The 23,661-nt window shown below is 37.3% G+C and overlaps 2 protein-coding genes across 3 annotated transcripts; both read left to right on the top strand.

Moving 5' to 3' along the window:
- Positions 1 to 169: 169 nt before the first annotated feature.
- Positions 170 to 1,842, top strand: LOC105205074 (probable oligoribonuclease). The gene is made up of 5 exons (XM_011174373.3): positions 170 to 524; positions 869 to 945; positions 1,017 to 1,178; positions 1,248 to 1,468; positions 1,674 to 1,842. The coding sequence occupies exons 1-5, from the start codon at positions 452 to 454 to the stop codon at positions 1,795 to 1,797; spliced, it is 657 nt and encodes a 218-aa protein (XP_011172675.1). The 5' UTR covers positions 170 to 451; the 3' UTR covers positions 1,798 to 1,842.
- Positions 1,843 to 3,173: 1,331 nt separating this feature from the next.
- On the top strand, positions 3,174 to 18,187 carry LOC105205085. 2 transcript variants are annotated; one of them, XM_011174382.3, is made up of 5 exons: positions 3,174 to 3,448; positions 4,399 to 4,524; positions 6,173 to 8,140; positions 8,260 to 8,425; positions 9,738 to 18,187. In XM_011174382.3, the coding sequence occupies exons 1-5, from the start codon at positions 3,383 to 3,385 to the stop codon at positions 9,950 to 9,952; spliced, it is 2,541 nt and encodes an 846-aa protein (XP_011172684.1). In that variant the 5' UTR covers positions 3,174 to 3,382; the 3' UTR covers positions 9,953 to 18,187. The 2 variants fall into 2 exon arrangements, with proteins under 2 accessions (XP_011172684.1, XP_011172694.1); XM_011174392.3 differs by lacking the exon at positions 3,174 to 3,448 and adding an exon at positions 3,455 to 3,682.
- Positions 18,188 to 23,661: the final 5,474 nt, after the last annotated feature.

The following is a 23,661-nucleotide window of genomic DNA, read 5'->3' as shown; positions in this document are numbered from 1 at the left end:
TCACAATTTTCGCACTTGAAATTTTACAAAAATATTGCTGAAAGGTTACTGAAAAAAATCTAAAATTTTCTTGAAATGTAAAAAAATGATTGAAATCTTTTTGTACGTGGACAGGAACGATTTCGTGTACGCGCGCTCGGGTGCTCGGCGCTGTCTTCATCAGCTGTGCCAACTGTGTTTTTAAAAGGGGAATTTGCATCCCTTGATCTCACACATGTTCCGGTCGTGGTTATTTCTCGACGCTCCGTCGACTCCGTGCCTCGCCTTTTAATTTTTGTTACGAAAATTGTTATCGTGTTGTTGACCGTACAGATTTATTTTATCGATTTCGCGAATGATCGACGCTCCGACGATTAGGCGACATAGCACGAGAAGTTTTTATACTGCAATATACGCAAGATATTTTCCAACGTGCGTATGATAAGGTTAGATTGACTCCAAGTCGGTGAATATGATCTTTGCGCGCGCTGCTGGATTTCTTTCCAGGTACCTGTGTCATGGAACTCGGCGTTGTTTAAACAATGGTAAATAAGTGTTTATCGTACAAATTAAAAGTGTGCTTGAAAAATGAAAAATGTGTTACCTTCCACGTTTATCAGCTTCGTCTGAAACCATTGAATTTTGAAGGGTTACTTTGACAAATTATTCAGTGATTATTCAACAAAATTGCACACAAACTTTCTGTAAATCATTATTATAATCTCATCTTTCTTAATTTCTTTAGTTGTTTTTCTTTCTTTAATTATTAAGAGTTATTTCCATTTGTATTAATATAACACTATAGATACTGTCTGAAAAGTTAATTGTTGATTAAGTTAATTGGAATTCGATTAAAGTTACCTTAACAAATATTTTATTTTTTATTTAGATCGTGTGATCTCGGCGTCAGTGGACACGCGAAAGGAAAGTAGAAATGAGAATCACATTGTCTGGCTCGATATGGAGGTGTGCAATTGTTGCGAGTTATCTGACAGTGCAACGGAAGAAAGAGAGTTGAAAAGAACTGGATTTTTCAGATGACAGGGCTAGAGGTAGAAACGTGTCACATCTTGGAAGTTGCGTGCTTCGTAACCGATGAACACTTAGAGCTCGCAAGTGATTACTTGAATATTGTTATATATCAGTCAGATAAAGTCTTACAGAATATGTCTGATTGGTGCAAATTACAACATAAAAAAGTAATTGCTCTTTTTTAAAATGTATTTTGTAGTGATATGATCGCTAATCACTATTACAATTAATTTTAGAGTGGCTTAATTGATGAATGTCGATTGAGTAAGACTACGTTGGCAGAGGCGCAAGATAAGACAACGCGTTTTTTGGAGAATCATGTCCCGAGAGGAACGTGTCCGTTGGCTGGAAACTCAGTTTACATGGATCGCATGTTCCTGAGGAAGTACATGCCATTGGTTGACAATTATTTACACTACAGGATTATCGATGTTAGCTCAATTAAAGATTTGGCTAGGTAAAGTTGGATAATTAAATCATAATTTGCATTTTAATGTACATATTTTTTTTAAAATAAACGGTAAAAACAAATAATAATTATATGTAATAATTAGATATGTATATAATATTTTATACATAATTTCATATTTGTATGCATAATTATATATATAAATTGATATTACTTATATATGTATATACACATATGTATATACTTTTTTTAGGAGATGGCAGCCGACTATAAGTAAAGCAGCTCCAAAAAAACAACATGCTCACAGGGCTGAACACGACATAAAAGACAGTTTGAATGAGCTTCGTTATTATAAAAAATATCTGTTTGTATCATAAATGTAAAGTTAAAATAAAAATAGACATATTGTTCTTATTTTCCTATCATTGCTCGATTAAATGACTCGTATTTATATACATATGTAAAATCACATATATACATATTTACGTAAAATATATATTGAATTACAATACTTCACGAAAGAATAAATACTTCTTTTGTTACTTTGCAAGTTTTGAGAAAGCATAAATATTTAAAAAATCTTGTATGTATGTGAATCAAGATACTTTTTTAAACTTTACTTAATCAAACCTTTAATTAATGTGGATAATCCTGTAGTGCAAATATATAATTGTTGATCAATGGCATGTATTCAAGAAAATGCGATCCATGTAAAACTAGTTTCCAACCAACAAACACTGGACTCTCTCAGGATGATTCTTCAAAAAACGCAATGTCTTCTCTTACGCCTTTTTCAACGTAGTTTTATTCAATCAATGTTCATCGATTCAGCCACTCTAAAATTAATTTTAATAACGATTAGCGATCATATCACTATAGTACAAAATACATTTTTAAAAAAGAACAATTGCCTTTTTATGTTATAATTTACACCAATCAGACATATTCTGTATCTAGAACACTTGATAATTATTACAGTTGTATAGTTTTAATATTATTACTATATATTATTTAATTATTATAGTTTTAGCTGTGATATAATCAGAGTTGGGTAATAACTAATTAAAAAGTTAATAGCTTTTAACTTAATTTGATTAATTTTTGACTTCAACTAGAGTTATTTTTAAAACACATAAATTTTAACTTATTAACTTTTTTCCCTAAATTTAAAATTTACTTATGTACCAGAAAAAACTGTAAACGAAAAAAATACATTTTCATATGAAAAACAATACTTTGTTTCTTCATATGAACTTACAAATAAAACATTAAATTTGATATAATTGTTTAATAATTGAGTAATTTAACTTTAAAAAATTATTCTAATTTAATATGAATAGTGCTTTCCAAAATTAGCTTAATTTAATTTAAAAAATATATTAACTTACCTATCCCTGAATATAATGGTAAAAACTATAATAAATTTTTTTAATAATACATATATATATGGTACATACTTTGTAAATTAATAATTTTAAATATTAGATCGATATGCGAAGGTGTCATATATATTTTTCAAAATAGATCTTCGTGTTTAATAATATTTCCTTATCAATTATTAAATACATTTTTCAGTTCTATAATTTATAAATTCATATAATATTAAAAAGAGTGAGAGCTTCGTATTGGTTTTTAGATAGATTACCTACAGAAAAAGGTATGTCGACCACACGGACACTCTGCATCTGTGTGTGTGCGTGTCTTGCGGTCGGTGATTCATGTAGGTCAGTGCGATGTTGTTGGTTTGAGCGCGGGTGCGGCGCAGGGCACGCAAACGGTAGTCGACGGTGGTGACGTTCGGGTTGGGAAAGAGAGGGAGAATCTAACTGGAGTCGCGCAATCGGGACAGATCGAGAATGCTCGCGGCTGGCTGCCGCGCGAGTAGTGCGAGAGAGTGATGGCGAGTGGCGATGGTAGTGCTGGGTGACGGTCGTGACGACCGCCGCGAATTTTTTTTTACGGATGGCTCTGTCCGAGGTGCATAATCTGGCCGCGATTATCGGCAGCAATGCTTTCGCCGTTGGCAAGGTGAGAGGCAACGTCCCCCTACCCTCCTTTCCACCCCTTCGTCGATCCGAAGGATCATCGGCTTTCTCGGTTTGACGGACGTGCGAAGGTACAACGGTTTATTCCAGCTAGCCGCACCGCGTTTACACTCTCTACACTCGAAACAGCACGAGCAAAAAGAGAGGAGGAGGAAGAAGAAGAGAAATTGCACGGAGTCGCGGCTAGAGGGAACGGACAGACCCGTCGTGTTGTGCCGTACGTACGCCCGACAAGGAGGGGCAGAAGGGTGCGATCCGCGTTTGTTTGTTGGCGGCCGTTATTGATAACGGGAGAGAGCGAGGTGGCAGTCGAGGACGCCCGCCTCTCGCACTATTCTCCGCGAAAGTGCAAATGGTGACGGATATTGGCCCGCATCTGTCCTCGCTCGTCGCGATCGACGAGCGCGGATACTCTCGCTCGTGTATTATTGGATCCGCGGACCTCGGTGGACGTGCGTGTGTCTGTCTCTGCTGTGCCGCCGCCGTCGTCGCTGCGGTGTGTGTACCCGCCCGTGCGTGCGTGCGTGTGTGTGTATGTGTGTGTGCATGCTGCGCGCCTGTGTCGCGGCCCCGCGATCGTGACAGCGATAGCCCCGACGTCGCGCTCTCGCCTTCGATTCCTTATTAAGATTTTACCGTCGTACGGCCGACGCGACTACGTCGCCGTAGGCATTTCCCGAGCCGCCCTCGTCGCGCCATTCGAAAACAATCGATAGACTCTCCGCCGCGCCGCGACTCGTCCCGCTGGCCGCTCGATTCCGCGGGGTATAATACCGCGAGAGGCGGTACAGGGCGAAGGGCCAGCGAGATAGAGATCTCTCTCCCCCACGGGTGCGAGTTCACGGTCTCGCTCGCTCGCTCGCTCGCCTCTGATCGTCATCTTCGTTGCGATGAACCCGAGATCTCACGTCGACAACTTGCTTTCCTTCGTAGAATAACGAGACCGAGCGTGGTGTCAATATGCTGGAAGTACCACGGAAGATGTACTCTAGGGACGTGCACGGTGTGGAGTACAATCATTGGGGCTATGACTTAACGGGCTGCGGCACAAAGAGAAATGTAAGTAGGATTTTCACAGCTTTGTTGTTTTGCTTTATAGACAGAGGGTTGCTGTGCACCATTAAATGACTAAGAAAAATATTAATAAGAATTTAAAGTAAATCAATCGCAAAGTAAATAAATTGATATTTTTATTTAGATCTGATCTCTCATGTAGATTTGATTAAAACATCATTGCTTGCTTGAAAGTGTAATTGTTAAGTGAGTGCGAAAGTGTCTTGGTCCTTTTTGAGGAGTTGACATTGTTGTTATTTTTGTGTGTCAATATTGGCAGATGCAAATCATATAGTGTTGGAAAGGTGACGTCAAGAGCTATCTGCAAAAAGAAGTTGATATAAAAATGAGTTTAAAAACATAATTACATGTGATTATAATGTATGAAAGTTTTGAGAAGGAACAAAAATGGCGAATGCCATGAAAAACATTGGAAATTTTCCAAATACATCACAAATGTTTTTTATGTCTTTTATTTTTTCTTGTTTTTTTTCCTAATCTTAATTCATAATCACATACAGATATTGTTTTCAGACATATTTTTGCTGATACGAAATAGCACTGTAAATAATTTAAATAGCATCAGTTTTTTTATAGACATCTCTTGAAATCATTTTTTTTTAAATATATATTTAGATATAGTATCTGCTAGTGATACAAGAACAAAAAGGAGTAAGGTCTTTACATTGACATTAGATTGCTATTATTTATTCATTGATTGGATTTTATTTTCTTATTTGACTGGTGCATTAATCCCACAATAATGTACAGCATCTCATATAATTATTGTTATTAATTAATGTCATGCAATTTATTACAATGTTTTTTTAGATGTTGGCTAGTATTTAGTCGATTCTTATATTTAAGATTGTCTCAAATACTCTCTTAAGATATCATCAACTAATTAGAAAGCTGTATCAGCTTTTTAAGACAATCTTGAAATAAAAATTGACTATGTATGCTGGTCTATGTCTCAGATTTGATTGAAATATCATGTTTTACTTGAAAATGTAATTATTAGATGAGTGCAAAAGTCTTTGCCTTTTCTGAGAAGTTGATGTAGCTATTACTGCATGTCAACATTGGCAGATTATTATATTGTTGGAAAGATGACATCAAGAATTATCTATGAAAATATTAATATCAATGAAAAATGAATCTGAAAACATAATATCAATGAAAATAAGTTTAAAAACACAATATTTGTGTGCAATGATAATGTACAAGAGTTTCGAAAAGGAAACAGAAATGGTGAATGCAGTAAAAATCTTAAGAATTTCCCAAATACATCACGAATGTTTTTTTTATGTCTTCTGTTTTTTTTCCCACTTGTTTCCAATTTGTTTCACACACAGATATTTTTTCAAACTTATTTTTGCTGACACAAAACAATACTGCAAATAATTTAAATAACATCAATTTTTTACAGACAGCTCTTGAAATTTATTTCTTCATTGTATAATTAGTTGTAGTATCTGCCAGTGTTACAAAAATCAGTGATACAAAAGCAAAAACCTTTGCACTGAAATTAAGTTGCTTTTATTTGTTTATTGACTGGATTTCAATTTTCTACTTGACTAATGCAGAGATTCTATGTATGGCATCACACGTAATTTATTATTGTTAATGTGCAATTTAATTATGATTTGTTTAGATGAATATCGAAGACGAGGACAGTCAAGATTTAAACAACCCCATGGTCAATGACTTAGTATCTAAGATACTCGACGAAGACTCTATTACCATCGACAACTGTCACAACAGTTACAGCGGCGGAGGTGCTCCCTACCAGACGGACTTGGCCAATTCTTGCGTCAATCAGGTCGCGGACGGTCTGGATACTTACCTGACTGACGATCAACTGGTCGCTCGTTATCCGTTGTCCAGCAAGCTGAACAACATTTACAACAACGCCAAGAGCGAGTACCACCATTCCAACAATTTCTGCAATGATCTGAAAACGCTGAATCTCGGCACATCCGTGCGACAGTCCGTGGAGCACAATGCTTGCGGCAACAATGTCGCGTATTCGTCCGATCCACGATCGCACGTCGTACACTCGAATGACGGCGGCATGTACACGAGCGGGAGCAACATGCCGATGTGCAACGATCTGCTGACGACCACGTGCGGAACGAATTACGGTAAACAATCTAACAACTGGACAGAACCCCTGTTAACCCCCTCGATGGGGGGATGCCGAACCGAGTTGACCGGAAACTACTCGCGTATCTCGAATTGCGCCAAACCGGATCTCAATTTCAACGTGACTGCGTTGACCCTGGCTCTAGATTCACCGAACACTGTTCCGATTAGTGAGCTCGAGTATCACAATAGCATGAGGCAGAGCGCATCGTCGAATACGTACGGCAACACCATGGTTAACATGCACGACATGTACGGTGTTACCAGTAATCCTAGTCAGGGTCCTGGCTACAGGCCCAACTCTGCGATGACCGACCTTAGCGTCGACTCCGGCTTCTTGTCAAACTCGCCGCTGCAACATTTCTCACCGGCTGACACAAATCTGCATACTTGCTTCGGGAGCGGCATGCAGCGCAACAGCATTGGCGACTTTAAGGACGTTCATGACAGATTAAATATGCCGAGTATCAGCATACCTAACGAGCAGATTCAATTCTTGCAGTCGCAAGCTCGTAGCTACAAACTGGATCAAGCTGTGGACCAAGATTATAAAAACCTAATCGATTATTATCCCCCTGGTACAAACAACTTTGTCGCGTCCTCGGCGAGTAACTTGGACACGAACGAGAACGTTTGTTTCCCTAATGACTGTAGAATGGATAATAGCTTGTTAAAGATGATCAATCCAAAATCAAAGTCCATCGAAGCCAAGACGTACTCGCCGATAGGATTTCCAAAAAATCTGAGTTCGCGCAACCTGTATCAGCCTATTGCTAAATACGGCTGTCACAATTATCAACAGTACACTGCCAACAGTGGCGACACTCTGAAGATACTGCAACAGCAAAATTCTACATTTTATCATAACGATATGAAGCCTAAAGTCAACACAACGTACAAGCTCGATGGATTTGACCTGACTAAAGAAATCACGTTTCCCTCTGGAAGTCACTTGCCTGATCGTATTACGGGATCCGCCCTGGACAAGGATGCCTTCAATCACATTTTGAAACAACGACACCATATATCGAAATTACAGAGCATTCCAGCTGGGATTCCGCCTCCCGATATCATTTTTAATTCGGGGATGATGTCGGGTACGAGTACCGTGAGATCGGGAGCATTTCCGTCGGTGATGCCAGTTCCTGTTCCTGTACCGGTTCATCCCGTGCCGCGACTGTTCTCCGCGCTCTACGGAGGAAACTTGAGTTTTCGAAACGGCAGTGGCGCGGCTAGAAAGACAGGTCCCTCGAGTATATTGCATTTCAATCTCGAGCAAACGTACGAACAATTCAAGCAGTTGGAGAAGGAGCGCAAGAAGTGCGAGGCTGGATTGGCCGCGCATTTTCCGGGGAAGCGAGTAACCAGCGCAAACAACATCCCCATTCCGCGCCTTCAGGGAAATCCGTCGAGGGTAGACCGTTTGATAATCGACTATTTGAGGGAACACGCTCGTGTCATTACATTGATAGCGAAGGTGAGTAAATTTAAAGAACTTTTTTTTTTATAAATGGAAATAATTATTTTATATTTCTTTTTTAATTCTTTGTAAATTAAGCAGCGTATTAAAAATATACTTTGTATTTTGTGATATAGATGGAACGCTTACGCGGGACCACGATGAATCAACGCGTGCACAAAGCCATGGAGTATTGGCTAGAAGCTATTAAGTACGTTCAAGAATGTCGCAAGCAAGAAATCGCAAACGCTATCAAACGTCAGAAGGAGAATCCACATTGCATTTTAGCGTACGACGACAATGGTGAGTGTCAGAGTTAACCAAGAACTTTCAGAAATATTTTTAGAAGGAAAATGGTACCACACCCATATTGCTGTATATATTGATTCGCGAAAGTAGATTGCGCACAAGCAATCGACTGAAGAAATCCTCGAAAGTTAAAATAATTATTTTTAATCGGGGATAAAAAAAAGTGTGATAGCTGTGATAATTTTCTAAATGTTTACATATTTCAATTTTGCAGTTAACTTTTGAGAATTATATATAAAAATGCTAAAATTGTTTACAAATTTGTTTTAAATGACAGGATTTCTTACGAAATCAATAGAAAATTTACGATTCCTGTAAAAAGGGAGCAATTACATATATTTTTATTTAATTTTGGAAAAGACAAGAAAAAGTTATGCTGAAAACAATAAAGTTATTTTAGCTGTAGAGGAGAAGGTATTAAAGCTATTGTGGACTAATGGCTACCTCTATTATTTCCTTTATGAGATGACGAATTCTAATAATTAGTCACTGAATTATTTGTTTAGTAGCCCGCCGTTTTTTAGGCGTTAATATACCGATACATAACAGATCAGCTGACAATTGTTATAAGGCACTTTTACTTTTGTAACATTTCAAAACTTTTTTAAGATATATTTTTGCACTTAATTATACTTCCTCATTGTTTTTAAACTTGAACGTATTATCATACAAATGTATGAGCACTCGAATGTTTCTTCTTTTTTGACTTTATATTCGATTGTACACATTTCGAGTTATGCGAAGTTAAACAGTAACATGGGATTTTGTTGATATAGCTTTTTAAATTTTCATATCGAAATATTTCTTTAATAAATTGATTGTTATTCTAAAGGAGTGTGTTTAGAGATATTATTTTATTCTTGATTAATGTTAAACAAGGAAATCTCTAATGTTTCTGAAGGAAAATTCTAAATCGGGAAACTTCTAAACGATGGAAATTAAAAATGTATAATTTTGTAACAAAATTACTGTGTTTTAAACTAAATCAATTTTCCAAATGCTAGCCATATTATCACCACTTTTCCTCTTCCGTCGATTATGCAGTGCACATTTTTACAAATCACGTTCCAAGTAATAAATATTGCATTACATTGGGTTTAGAATCTGTTAAATAACTTTGACGAATATAATCGTTCCAGTTTCAATATAAAATTTGATTATTAACAAAGTCATTCAATAAAATAAAACTGGGTGCCGTATTACCACTTTTTCCTCTACTAATACGAGCTCAAATATTTGATTATATATTTAGTAATTTCAAATGTCGCAATTTGTAATGTTTATAACATTATACGTGTGCGTATAGATATTCTGACTTTGGCTGGAAGCGTCCACGAGTTAACGAAGGCGTCGCGGTACGCGCGGACCGGTATGTATAATGCGCTTCAAGCTACACTACTTTATGACTTGGACATAGAGAAGAAAGTCGTCGAGACTTCTAAGGATCCGGTCCTAGAGGCAAAGATTCACAGCGAAAGTCAAACGAAAGACGGAACCAACGATTATACAAGCAATACCTAGCAAACTTGCGCTGAACCCACTTGGTATCGCTCATCTTAAAATACTAAATCGAGAGTCCAGCAGCTTTTTACTTACGTACAGTATTACGTTTTTGAAAAGCTTTTGCTGGTGTTTACGATTAATTTTAACTGTTGAAACAAAATGCCGCCCATTAAATTCAAAACTTTCACTCGCGATACACGAGATACATACGAATGTACTAAAGCGTATAAGACGGACATTTGGAAACGCGTGCGACTTTTTACAGGTTATTAATAACTCCATAGTTTTCTACCGTACGTATTTTAATGCTTAACGACAGTGTGTAACCGACTTAGCTTTTCGAGAACACCGATTTAGATACGAGAGTTTCGCCTGAACTGCCTATCCTTTATCGGTTTATCTCTGTCGCGTGTCAAACAAAAATAAAATATCGCTTTTCCTTCGACGCTCGAAATGGAAATAAACCGAAAGCAGTGTCGATCGTGTTTGAACCGGTGAAGCAGCCGCTAGCTTTGAAATCGTCGACGACTCCGTAACTCGCAACAAGAACGAGATTGCTCAGATGTATTACATCCTTTAGAGATATGATATAGAAGAAGTCGTTCTTTGTACAATTACTCGTTTATATACGTATCCTAAGTTAAACGAGATATAGATAGGCAGAGAACGCCGATGTACTCGTTCAAAAATGTTCGGCAGTAACTCGTTAGATTAGCTCAATGTGGCCTTCCTTGAATGTGTGACCCATAATGTGGTAGTAGATGTTTCAGGATTTGAATATTTCGCGAAGTGTAAGTGCGACGTTTAATCGCATGCAACACGAGCTTATATATATATTCAGTTTTTATATATACATATTATATGTAAAAGCTGCAATATATATATGTATATTAAAATGTTGTTTATATAGTATACTAATGTCAGACTTTTCACTACTGATATCGCCTCCGGATGTATTCTCACTTTACGAATACGAAAAAAAAGATACATATACGACACGCACATACGCGAAATAATCGTCTACGTTACATCTACAGGTATACGCACAACGACATCGAATTACACCCGCACACAAAAATAAACATTTGCACAGGATATACATACGTAAATATGCATATGTGTGTATAACACACGTATATACACATATACATAATATTTATTTTATGTCGTTGCTGTGTGTTGCTATTTCTGCTTTACAACTCACTTATTGTTATTTCCGTATCAGACGTAATCACACATCGCTGCGAGCGGAGCAACAAACATATCGCGATAAAATCGCGAACAATCGCGTACTCGTAACAAATGCTAATTAGTACCTAAAGTTTCTATTGTCTGGCATTTTTAATTATACGAAAGAATAACCGGGGTCAATCAACTTTCGCGCACGTGCTTTGATTTCTCTTGTGTGATAACCGTGTCGCGTGTAATTGTGAAGAGTTTATCGTTACAAATTGTCTTAAATTCACTTTTTTTAAATATGGATCTAAAATAATTTGTAAAAATTGAGCTCGTCATGAGAAACTTTAATTTTTTTTTAATCAATCACACATTCGTATGGTTGTCCAGTTTTCTATTTCTCTTTGTCGGAAAGAAAAATGAAAATTCACACGTTTGAAAGAAGTACACGTGTTTTACGTCCGAATATAAAATCTAGCGTAATTTACCGCACATTGCGTGTAAAGAGCATTATTAACAAAATACAGCATAGATATGTGTTTGACAATCCCTTTTAAACTGCATGCGATATTATTGCAAACTTATGCACGCGTGCACGCTCGCGTACACAGTCATACGCATACAAACACGTACACATATCAGTATTTTGAAATTAGAATAACCAAGTAACAGTGATTATGAAATGGAAACGAGGCAATGATCCAATATATGATCAGGATACAAAAACTAGATTTAAATATGCTCGATGTAAAAAATGGAGAAAAAATTAAATTTTTGCAATATTTTAAATGTTTGATTTAACATATCAAGAAATTATTGATTTTTTCAATGTAAAATTGCTTTAAATGAGTTTTATAAATAATTTACGGCAAAACTTTATGGCACTTAATATATTTGATTTTTGTTTTAAACTCTTTAATGGATAAATGACAATTTTAAACTCAGTTTTGCTTGCTATTAATCTCAAAGAAATTTTATGTGACATTTTAATTGTTACAAATTAATATTAAAAAAATGTAGTGAAATTTGATTTTGTAGCGAATTTAGATTTGAATTTGGCTTTAAATTCACTAACTACGCATGAGATTAAAAAAAAAGCATGTTATAACTAATTTTTTCTGGATATGGATCTTAATTCTTTAGATTTGAATTCAAATCGCAATTCAGATTTAGATTCAAGTAATTTGGATATTCGGTCAATTCAGATTCAGATCCAAGTAATTTGGATTACCCAAATAGTGCAATGTTGAGTATAGTTAGATTAGAACAGTTTCTAGATATTTCGGTTATCCGAATATCTAGATATCCGAATACTTAAAAACTTTAATTTATACATATTTTTAATATGTTTGTTACTAACTTTAAGTATTCTCCTTTACACTATTGTGCCTCCAGAATGATATTGGTTATTCTTGTTTCAAGTAGTGGATACAATGTATCGTATATGTAAACAGCTGTTTCTTGACTAACGGTATTTATATTCATTTTTACTAAACAGATCTTTTCTTAATCAAAATAATGTCACTGTTAATTTCAATATTTCAGTACTTTCTTTTTTCACTTAAGAAATTTTTTTGTATAATGTATTTTTTAAAATTTATCAAATGCTAAAAAATTTGTTAAATGTTATCTAGTGTTAAATGTTATCTTGATGTTAACTAGTTAGCTGTCAGTCTGATTAAAGAGAATGCCGTTCGTTAAAGACATTCTGCGTGTTGTATGCGTACATATGTGTATGTGTGCTCGTTGCAGCAAGGCATGAGTGCGCCGCGTCCGTATATGTAAATAAAGAAAGCGATGTCATAATAATATAGCCGAAAATATGGCAGGAACTGACCAATGTTTGAGGCGCGAGACTGTTACAAGCTATGTTATTATATATATATCATTAAAAAAAAAAAAAACGACATACATGCATAAATAGACCAAACATTTGTATAAATTTTCACTGCGGCAGTGGGTAAAGCTGCAAATTGATAGTTTGAGATCGAAAGAGAGAATGAGAGATAGTTAATTTCTCTAAATACTTTTCCTAAAATTGTTTCTTAGAAAAGTACATTTTAATTACCTATTTAGAGAAGCTAATCATTTCTTTCGATTTTAAACTATCAATTCCTATTTACCTAGAAACGAAATGCTTGTCTTATGTATATATGTCGTCGTGTAAAACTTAAAAATGATGCTTTTGCGGCGACGCACTTCTCGAGCACACTCGTGATAACGATCGGTATCGTTATTCGATAACGTTGTATCGAAAACTCATATCTCTCGTCGTAGAAAAAAAAATCGCGAATCTCGTCCGCCATTAAATATCGTGAAAGTATTTCTCTAAACGGCTTGTAAGATTAGTGTTAAATTGATGGTAGTTACGATCGATACGTACTCGGAGCTATCAACGCATAGCTGATCCGTAGTTATTTTTCTAGTTAGTTTTTCTGTCCTACTTAAAGAGACTCGTGTCGTGAAACCGCTACTTGCGATATGTATAATTTGTTACTTGCAACTCTGGGTTTATATAGATTAGCGGTTATTGATTTGACGCGACCACTTTGCCATGTCTTAAAGTGGCAGAAGCTTTTGTAGACGATCAGTATTTTTACGTTGACAACTGAGATATGTTGATTAATATCAAAAGTTTTAATGAGTTTGTTACTTTTTTTTATTGAGTCAGGTTTGATTCAGTTCTTTTTTTTTACGTACACGTTATGTAAACTTTATATAGTTGACTTGTAGTAGTTACTTGATGTTTTACTCGTTCAATTGTTCCTATATAGAGAGGATATAAAGAAATTCTATGTACTAGTATACTTGACTAGTCGAGCGTACGTAGTATCGAGGTCCTTTCCGACTTACACTGTCTACGTCGTAATCTTTCGTTCTTCCTAATAGCTAGGTGCTGCTTTCGAACTTGCCTATAAAGCGGCTTTAAGCCTCGGATGGAGCAAAGCTGTGAAATCGCAGGGCCTCGTACTATGCTCATTATGAATTTACCATTATTATGTGTTTCAGCGCGTAGCATTATTTATTATATAAATTTTACTATTTGTTCGCTTAATATATACAATTTCGAGTACTCCATTTGCATTGATACTACGATATTGTACCTCGAATTTAGTAATATAGCTAGACCAGCGTGTAGATAGTGGAAGGAGTTTTTGTTCTGTCGATAGATAACTGGGATAAAAGCGAGACCATGTCGCGACAATGGTTTTCGTATTGTAACCACGTGCTGACTCTGTGCGTGTATCGTAATTTACATGTATTCGGCGTAGAGAGAAGAAAATGTGTAGGCAAGTAATATTGCGAGTAGCGAAACGAAAATCGAAGTGTAACGTTATCAAAATGTACAGGGCTCCCATTTTGACTGTATTATCTTTTATAGGCCGATGTATAATCATTTAGAGACGAACTTTTCGTAAAAATATGTAAAGAATTTTCTATGTTTTAACGTTAACTATTTTTTTGTCCGCTTAACGCAGCAATTTTCCTTAAATAACTCTTGTGTATTACGTCTCCGATTTGTATGAATTTTCATCTCAATGGAGGACAGCGGTCCCTTTTATAATTACAATTTAAATGATAATAGTCCGTGGGGCTGATTAATCGCATTTTGTTAATTTTTTTTCTTTTAACTTTTTCTTTGAAGTTAGAACGTGCTTCATATTTTTTAATATTAATAGTTTAAGGCAGTTGATCTCGAACTGACCAGATAATATAAGATAATATAGTAAAAACGGGATGAACAGTATACGTATAAACGAAACACACACACGATGTAAAACACATGTGTTGATAGATTATAGATTTATATGTATGCGTGTTAGGAATTGTTCTCGCGCGCTTTTCGCACAATGAAGGGAAAGTGCATTGGCCTGTACGTCGCGACTTCGCGATCGCTGAGCGAAAAAATATATAAAAATATAAGGAAATATATCGAGAGCTTCTTAGATAAAGCTAGGGAACAATGTGTACGGCTCTATCTCGCTCTGTCTTTCTTTCTCTCTTTCTCTCCGCGAAGCCTCTGTGCGAAGCGGAGGAATTGAGATCTGATATTGAAGCTCCGTAGATATTCAAGCTCCGCCGTCGATCGATATCCGGCACTTGTTTCTCCCCGACCGTGTGGGAAATCCGCGTGCGAATTAGCGTGGAGCAAGGTAGACGGAACTTGTAGCGCAATTTGGATAGATCGTTTATTAGACGCGTTTATCGGCCCTAGATGAGAACTCAGACTAGCGCGAATAAGCTCAGGTCACGAGAAGCTTCCTGATGTTTAGACACTTAACGATGTTTAGACACTTAACTTGTCGAGATTCGACGGCACGTTTGCCTCCCCTCCCCCCTGCCACGAGATAATTCTTCCCGTCGCGTTGTTCGTTGTTTTCTATTTTATGTCATACATATAGCTACGTAAGAATGTCGGGGATTAGGAGATCGATCGCAATCTCGCCGAGTTCGGAGTTTGATACTGTGGAGCGTTCGAAGATCCTTATATTCGCTCACGATCAAATAAGATGTGACGATCGCGATATGCGAGATGTTTTTCGTTTTTTTTTTTTTCCTTTCTCTTCTCATGCACGATGTCATGGTATCGGAAATCGAACTCGTCGAGATCACGATGGTCTCCAGTGTTCGGCAAAAATTGACCAGGGTCGGTAATTAGGCAACCAGCGTAATTTCTACGAAAACGGAGGCGTTTAGTTGTCACTCGGTCGTCTATGAGGAATGGTGCCGTCTTGCCGGCCGGTTTACTCGTAACACACATCGCCGCTTATTTTACATGACTTAAATACCGCATAGATAAGCAATAGGTACGTCTAACTCCATGCGAGGGAGAAGATGGGAGCGCAAGCTCTCGCGTGGATATCGTTAGCCGTTCATCTTAGAAACACATACGCGACTCGTAAGCCGTTTACATGTTTAGAACTCGCGCTCGTATCTCGCGAAATGATGCCACTTCTAATTATAGCGCGTTAGGCTCACTGAAAATCCTCGATTAAACTCGTCGACGGGAGCGTCCGCAATGCGGGTCACGTGTACGTCGCCGTGAGGTATAATCGGCATTAGAACGGTCGACTGATTTTGCGTTAAACGAATAACTGCACTTACATAAATCGAAAACATGTTAATTATATTGATTATATAATATATTGATATTATATAACTAATATTTTTTTTTTTTTTTTTATTATATTACAAATACATACCAATTATGTAACATGAATTGGTATCTTTGATACGCATTAACATTCTAATAACTTGCAGTTATGCTTTCGTTTTGTATACGAGAATAGCTTGGATGTTATCTATAAATAGGAAGCTTCGATCGTTCTTATATCGATTCTATCAATCAGATGACTCCGATGGGTTTAACTTCTCTAGAATTTGGCAGAATCGAGGAGCTCGGATTTCTCCAGCTTACCAAACTCTGAAAAAGCATAACGAGATTGTTGAAAGAATCTTCCGAATAATCGTGAGTTTCTCACGTCAGATAATTTCAATTCGACTCGTGAAACGCGAGTGCAACTCGAGCGTTTCAAAAGTCATTCGGTTCCAAGACTCGGGGACGAGTTCCTCGATTCGCCCAAGGATGTAACTTACAAACTGCTAATCTACGTCTATATACATATGAATGTAATAATCTATTCGCGTCCGTTAGAGTTTAAGAGTGAAACTTGTCGATTAGAGTTCCTAACGATGTGTTAGATAGTCGCGAACCCGTTTTTCAACCGCAGCGACGTTGGATCAACGAATTAGCCGGGCGACTTGCGCATCTTAGCTTTCTGTCTCATTATAATTTAGAATCGACTAAGGCCTCTGTATCAAGGTAGATTAACTTTAATCTCAGTTTAACTTCCTATCTTCTAACTCTTAGCATCAGAAAAAAAGTGGTGAAAGTTAAATTTGAGATTAAAGAGATTAATCTAAATTGGTTATCTAGAAATGGATATAAGGGAGACGCGCAAAGTTAAACCCAATTGGAGTTTTCTTACGGCGTACGTTTCGCCGAGGAAATGCAGCGCGCACCAAAGCGACATCGATCCTCTTCCCGCTCGTGAATTAAATTTTAAAACTCAAGACAATCGCGTCGCTCCGCTTTTCGAGACGTCATGTGCGTTCAGGGTAACGGGAAAGGAATAAGAGAAAGAATAGATAAAAGAAAAGATTTTAAAAAAAGAAAAGCTGGGTGGACGAGGCACATCGGCCTACGCCACGTCGACGAGATCGAGCGGAGGTGCTCGGTTTGCGGACCATTAAACAAAGGATACTGTACAACGATTACGCTACAATAATATTTAATGTACCTCTAGGTGGGAACGGGACTCGCGATGGGTCTCGCGACGTCTCTCGCGTGCCGATATGGGAATATCGGCAGGCGTCTCCGCGAAGCTATAAACGTTTTTAGGATTTAGTCACGTTCGAACGCAGACGAGATCCCTCGCGCGTGGTCCCGGGATATAGTAATCGTTTCCCATGTATTTTATTAGGGCTCTGACGCATTTTGGTACGAATTTATCGGGATGATTTACCTAAAGCTTTCTTTTTCTTCTCGAGTACTCGTGCACATTAGCCGCGATCCGAGGGGTTTTCGGGCACCACCGCGCGCGAATAAACGAATACGCACGTAGAGCGCGAAATGTCCTCCAGGAGACGATAGTCATCCGTTCCACGGGAAACCATGTTGTATTTATATTTCGACGAGGGACATAAAGGGACCCCTCCCTTCGAAACGGCTCCTCAATCTCTCTAATTACTCGCTCGAAGTCTCGATCGCCTTCGCTCACTTCGTTTCCTCGCGTTCGCACGTAGCGGAGGTGATTTTAGGCGCGACGAGAGCTGTCTGGCTAGGTATACCGATAGTATCTTTTATCGTCGTGTCGTCCGCATTCGCTTTCTCGTGTCTCTCGCGTGAGCGCGAAATTACAGGGAATCTGCCGTTCTGTAATCCGCCGCCGAGTTGCCGCGAGCACGAGCGTGTTTAACCGCGATTGTTATTTTTATATTTAACCGTAAGGATTTTCTACAGCGAACGATTGAACGGTCGTACCTTCGCGATGAATGAGAAATTGAATATATATTTAAAAAAAAAAAGAAAGAAAAACGAAAGGCAGAGTCGTGGAAATTGGCCGACGTTCATTTCTCTAATTTAATTTATCTTTTATCTTTTTCTAATTCTAAGAACTTATAGAGAACTAGAAATAGAACGAGGTAAAAGGGAAATTAAATGGGGATTAAAATTAATCTCTACGTTGCACCCAGAGAGATATCAATTCTACTAGGAAGAAAAGCGATTATTTAATTTACTTTTCTTCTTTTAGCAAGTAACGGTTATCTTTAACGAAGAATATTTTCATGACAATTGTCTTAAAATATACATACATTATACTCTTCACAAATTTTAGAAAAACTCATACATGTTTAAAAAAAAAGAATACTCTTCCGAAGTATATTATATAATTTTATTTACGAAGAAAAATCAGAATAATCGAATGAAATTTTTATTTTAACATTCTCGATTGAAGTATAAGTTTAATATTCTTGATTAAATTACTAGGACTTAGAATATATCTCAATGCTCATGATGAACTTATAGATTTGTGGATATATGAAATATTTGAAATGAATGATATTTAATTACACAAATTAAACGAGAACGCCTTCAACAGTTGTAATTAGATTTTAGTGCTTATATTTATTTGTGTAATTTTACATATTTTTTCAAATTCATTAAATTACGCGCCGAATTACTTTTTTTAGTCATAACGCAGTTTCAAGTTGAACAAGAATTAGTAATGTCAGCTTTATTAACGTATTTATTATTAAATTGATTTCAATTTAGTAAACGTGACATTACTAATTCTTCAACTTAGAACTGTGTTACGACTGAAAAAGTTGAGCGCAGTTTGATGAATTTAAAGTATATAAAATCACACGAATAAATATAAGCACTAAGATCCAACTACGACCGTTAATTTGTGTTGTCACATTATTGATCGAATATTTCTCTACGATATTTAATTAATTCAAGTGCATATTTTTCTATATGTACAGTTTATTTAAGCAAGTGTTACTTATTTCAAATAAACGTTGAATATTTTAAGATTATTACATCGAGAAAAATCGTAATATTAGCAAGCAAAATGTTGCTCTTCTGACGTTTTCTTCGATATTCATTGATCATCAAAAAAATTGTGATGAAATATATATCCATGAAATATATCTCATTTTTCTTATCGATTTTATTTATTATTACGAATAACATTTTGTTTCGCCGTAAGATTTATTCCAGTGAAATAAATTTTGTGTCTTAAATTTATGTACGTAAATTTTTAAGTATCTTTTTCTCGTCGAGAAAATATTCTTCGTAAAGACAGTCGTTGCTTGAAAGAAGAAAATTTTTTGAAAATGAGTAATCTTTTTTTTTTTTTAGCGTTAGAATGATATTTTTCCACGTGCAGTAGAAATAGGCGCGAGAGTGCGATCGAGGGATCGCGTCCGGTCTCCCCCGATCTCTTCGCCGCCGTTTCGAACCCGCTGTTGATTTCCGCGTTCTTCGTTGCGACATGCCTTAAGTGTGTCAACGTTAATCGTGTCGAACTACGTACAGCATCTTCGTGTTGTCATTGTTGTTCACTTCTATTCGTGCGACTCATTTTTCTAATCGCGGCGATCCTTCCTCCAGCGACGGTTTTTATCAATTGTCACTCGTCCGACACATATCGTGAAGAAAACTATCGCAGAAACACGCGCGCTCTCCTCTCATAGCTTATGCATTTACACTGAAAAAAGAATTTGATAATCGCTATCAAATGTTAAGTGAAATACCAATTAAATATTTGATCGATAAAACTAAAAACTTCATTTTTTTAATGAGTATAACCAAATTTAGTATTATTTACGAAATATTTGGAAAAGTAAGATTATTTTTTATTATATTAAATGTATAATAATCAAATATATAATTAAATATATTTGATATATTACAATATTTAATTGGCATTATTCGATAGTTATTATCAAATTCTTTCAGTGTATAACGTCTCTCCCTCTCTCTCTCTTTCTCTTTCTCAAAGATGTCTTCAGGGATCGCGCGATCACTGAATATCTCCCTCTCACCCTCGAGATTCCGCGATCTCCTCCTCCTTCCCACCGTTGGAAGCGAATCTTCTCTAAAACGGAAATATTTTCGTAACGCTTTATTAGTCTCCTCATTCCGCGCGCGTGCGCGCACGTACCGGCGTTACGGTAAAGCGCAATAGGTTCTAATACACGATCGGCCGATCTACCAAGAGCGAATTCTCGAGGTTCTCCGCGAAACTTTAATGCTTTCTAGGCTGTGACTCGTAACCGAGAAATCTATCGCGCGTTATTATCGAAACAAATGACAATCCTCCCTCGAGCGAAAGTCGAAAACGAGAGGGAAACGTGAAGCGAAACAAAAAGAGGAAAAAGATGAAGCGGAAGACGGCGCGTCGTAGGACGGAGAACATTCGAGAACGCTTCCTCCTCGTCCCGGTTCGCGATATCTTTATCGACGTATAAACGATTTCTATCCGTTTCACCGATAGCATAGAATAGCAAAAACATTGCGGAACATTGCTGCATTGTTTCAACAATGTTACAGCAACGACAAAATGTCCGTTTCAGAAATTTGTGATGCAATGTTGCAGCAACATTAATACAATATTGTATATATTGCTGCAATGTTGCTGTAACATTACGTATCGATACTTTTGAAGCGGACGTTTTACCATTGCTGCAACGTCGCCGAAACGGCAGCAATATTTTGCGATGCTTTTTCTATGCTGGTGCTATATTTTCTACGCTCGCTGTCTCAACGGCGGGCGATTTAAGCGAGCAAAAACCAAAGAGAGGCAAAAAGGGAACAGGAGAAAACTTACGTTAAGGCACATCTCGGGATAGATGCCGTGGGACGCGAGGAAGCCGAAATCGGGGAAAACCGATGGACCTTTTCTTTCTTATACCGCGCGTTTCGGCACAGGTCGCACTGACCGAGAGACGGCGATTAATATTAATAATAATACGCGAATGATATATCTTTAAATGGGCTGTGGTAGAAACAAAAAAAAAAAAGAACCTTTATATATACTTTACATATATATAACTGGATCGGATCCTCTCGTTTTACTCAACGTCGTAAAAGGGGAAAACGGCATTTTCATTCAAAGGCGCATCTGTCTTTCGAGCGTGTGAAAGTCACTGTCCTACCGTTTTGTCACAACGATTACCTTAATTGCACAAAGCGTACCTAATTATATATATATGTATAATTATATATATTAATATAATGTATAATATGATATTATATGATATATTAATATATCTTATATAATATATATCGCGCATATGTATTATATAATTCACATTATACGTACATATATGCATATATTGATAGTAGGATCCGCCGTAATGATTGTCAATAAATATATCGTACCTACCGTATTCATGTCGATACGCGGGCAGATTATATATATATATATATATATATATATATAATATATATTAAATATATTGAGCTATAGGCTGTAAATCTGAACGAGGTCTCTCTCGTTGTTCGGATCGGAGCAGATCCGCGTTCTCCGAGCGTGTGTAACGTGACGCTGTCGCTTCGAGAGTCTCGTAAAGAAGATCCTGACGAATTGATGAGTCCCCCTACCGCGTGATCCCTTTCTCGACTCGCCTGTATTTAATTCGCCCGTCCAAACGGATTTGCCGGGGGGAAAAGAAAAATAGATCGAGTGATTCAGCAATAGCTTGTTCTGCGCGAGCACGATTTATGACCAACGAGACTTTTTCGATAGTTCAGCAAAGAAGATTATAACGGAAAGCAGTGAATTAAATTGTTGAAGCAACTAATTCTTCGCTGCAACGAAAGTTGCTAATGTAATACAAAATTTTTGTCAATATTCCAACTCGGCTAATATATTTGCTAAATTTTAATTCGTGTATTTGATTTGATTTGCGCAGCAAGTTGTCTTACTATTTTGAAAAATATTAGTTTTCGAAAAGAACAATTTTGCTGAAATACAAATTTGAAAATAATTTTGTTAAATTATTAAAAGAATTGTGTTGGACTCTCAAACTGAATTGCTAAAATATCAAAATTTTTTGCAGCATTAAGGTTGGTTTATGCAGGCCGTAACCGCTAGCTTATGTCGGAATCTGTAAGAAATTGATCAATCATAGTCAATTATTCTTCTATAAATCGATTATGATTGGTCAATTTCTTATAGATTCCGGCATAAGTTAGCGGTTATGGCCTGCATAAACCAACCTTTGCTCACGTTTGAACATCCATCACAATTATTTTAATGGCTCAATAAAATTACTTACAAATCCGTATTCAGCTAAATATTTAGATACAATTTTCAACAAAATCATTCTTTACGCGCAGCTGTAAAACTTTGTTACTTTGACACAGAAAACTGGCTGTCCGTATGTTGCGGCAATGGATCTGCTGAATCGGCGAAGCTCTTGGTTGTAACTATTAACGAATCTTTATTTTTTTTCCGTGCGATAAAATTGACTCGCTCACGGGGCTCAATTTAACACGGAGGGATTTTTCTTCTATTCGGCACGGACCTCGGCGAACGTTTAATTAGATTAGATCGTTCGTTGATCTCCGCGTGCTCCCATGGCCGATCATCTTTCGCGAGCTCACGTCGAAGCGGCACGGCAGACACGCGCGTATTAGACGTTTGTATCAGTATCGCGTAGAGCGTAGTTCGCTAGCTGACAGAAGAAAAAGCGAAAAGAAAAAAAAAACGAAAGAGAAACGGTGTTTTAGACTTGCTCAAACGATCGTTTCGTTCTCATTTCCGGGCCAGGGATGGCCAGGGATGGCGCGCCATCCTCGGTCGCGCGAAGGGTGGCGACGAAGAAGAAACGTGGACCATTCTGTGCGCTCGATCGCGACGCGCACATGCCTCGCGCGGACACAGTCGCGGGGGATAGACGCGGTCTCCTCTTCTTTTCACTTGGACTGCGTTCGGAGAGCGTGCTATTATTAGCGCTATTCCGTCATTCTATCTTTATCGATCATTAGACGTAAAATGAGAATAAAGTGACGCAATAGCTCCGATAGCACGCTCCGCGAACGCAGCTCTGCTTTGATCCTGCGGCGAAGGCAAACGCGTAAAGCAAAACTTTAAATTTCTTTCGCTTCTCCCTCCCTTTTTTTTATTGATGTAAAAAAGAAATCCGTTGAGATGATTGTCGCCACAGGATTAAAACAAAAATTAAATAAATAAGATAACGTATGATTTGCCACGCATCCGGGTTGATCCGACACGGAAGTTCCTCCTTTGTTCGTCCCTCATCTTCACACGGCGTTTCCTCGTTGAGGAATTCTTGATAAGAGAAAGGTTTGTATTTTTTTTTTCTTTTCTTTTTACGAGCACTTAAATACCGGCGCGCATTCTTAATAATACGTATTCAATGTCGCGCGATGATATCTGCAATGGTTGTTGTACGGCTGTTAAGGATTTTATGCATGCGTGTATGTGTGGGTGGCACATGCGTGTGCGTTAAGA

Source organism: Solenopsis invicta, chromosome 3 (assembly GCF_016802725.1).
Source record: "Solenopsis invicta isolate M01_SB chromosome 3, UNIL_Sinv_3.0, whole genome shotgun sequence".
Classification (NCBI taxonomy): domain Eukaryota; kingdom Metazoa; phylum Arthropoda; class Insecta; order Hymenoptera; family Formicidae; genus Solenopsis; species Solenopsis invicta.
The sequence above is the reverse complement of the archived record's forward strand: the minus strand, read 5'-3'. Positions and strand labels throughout refer to the sequence as shown.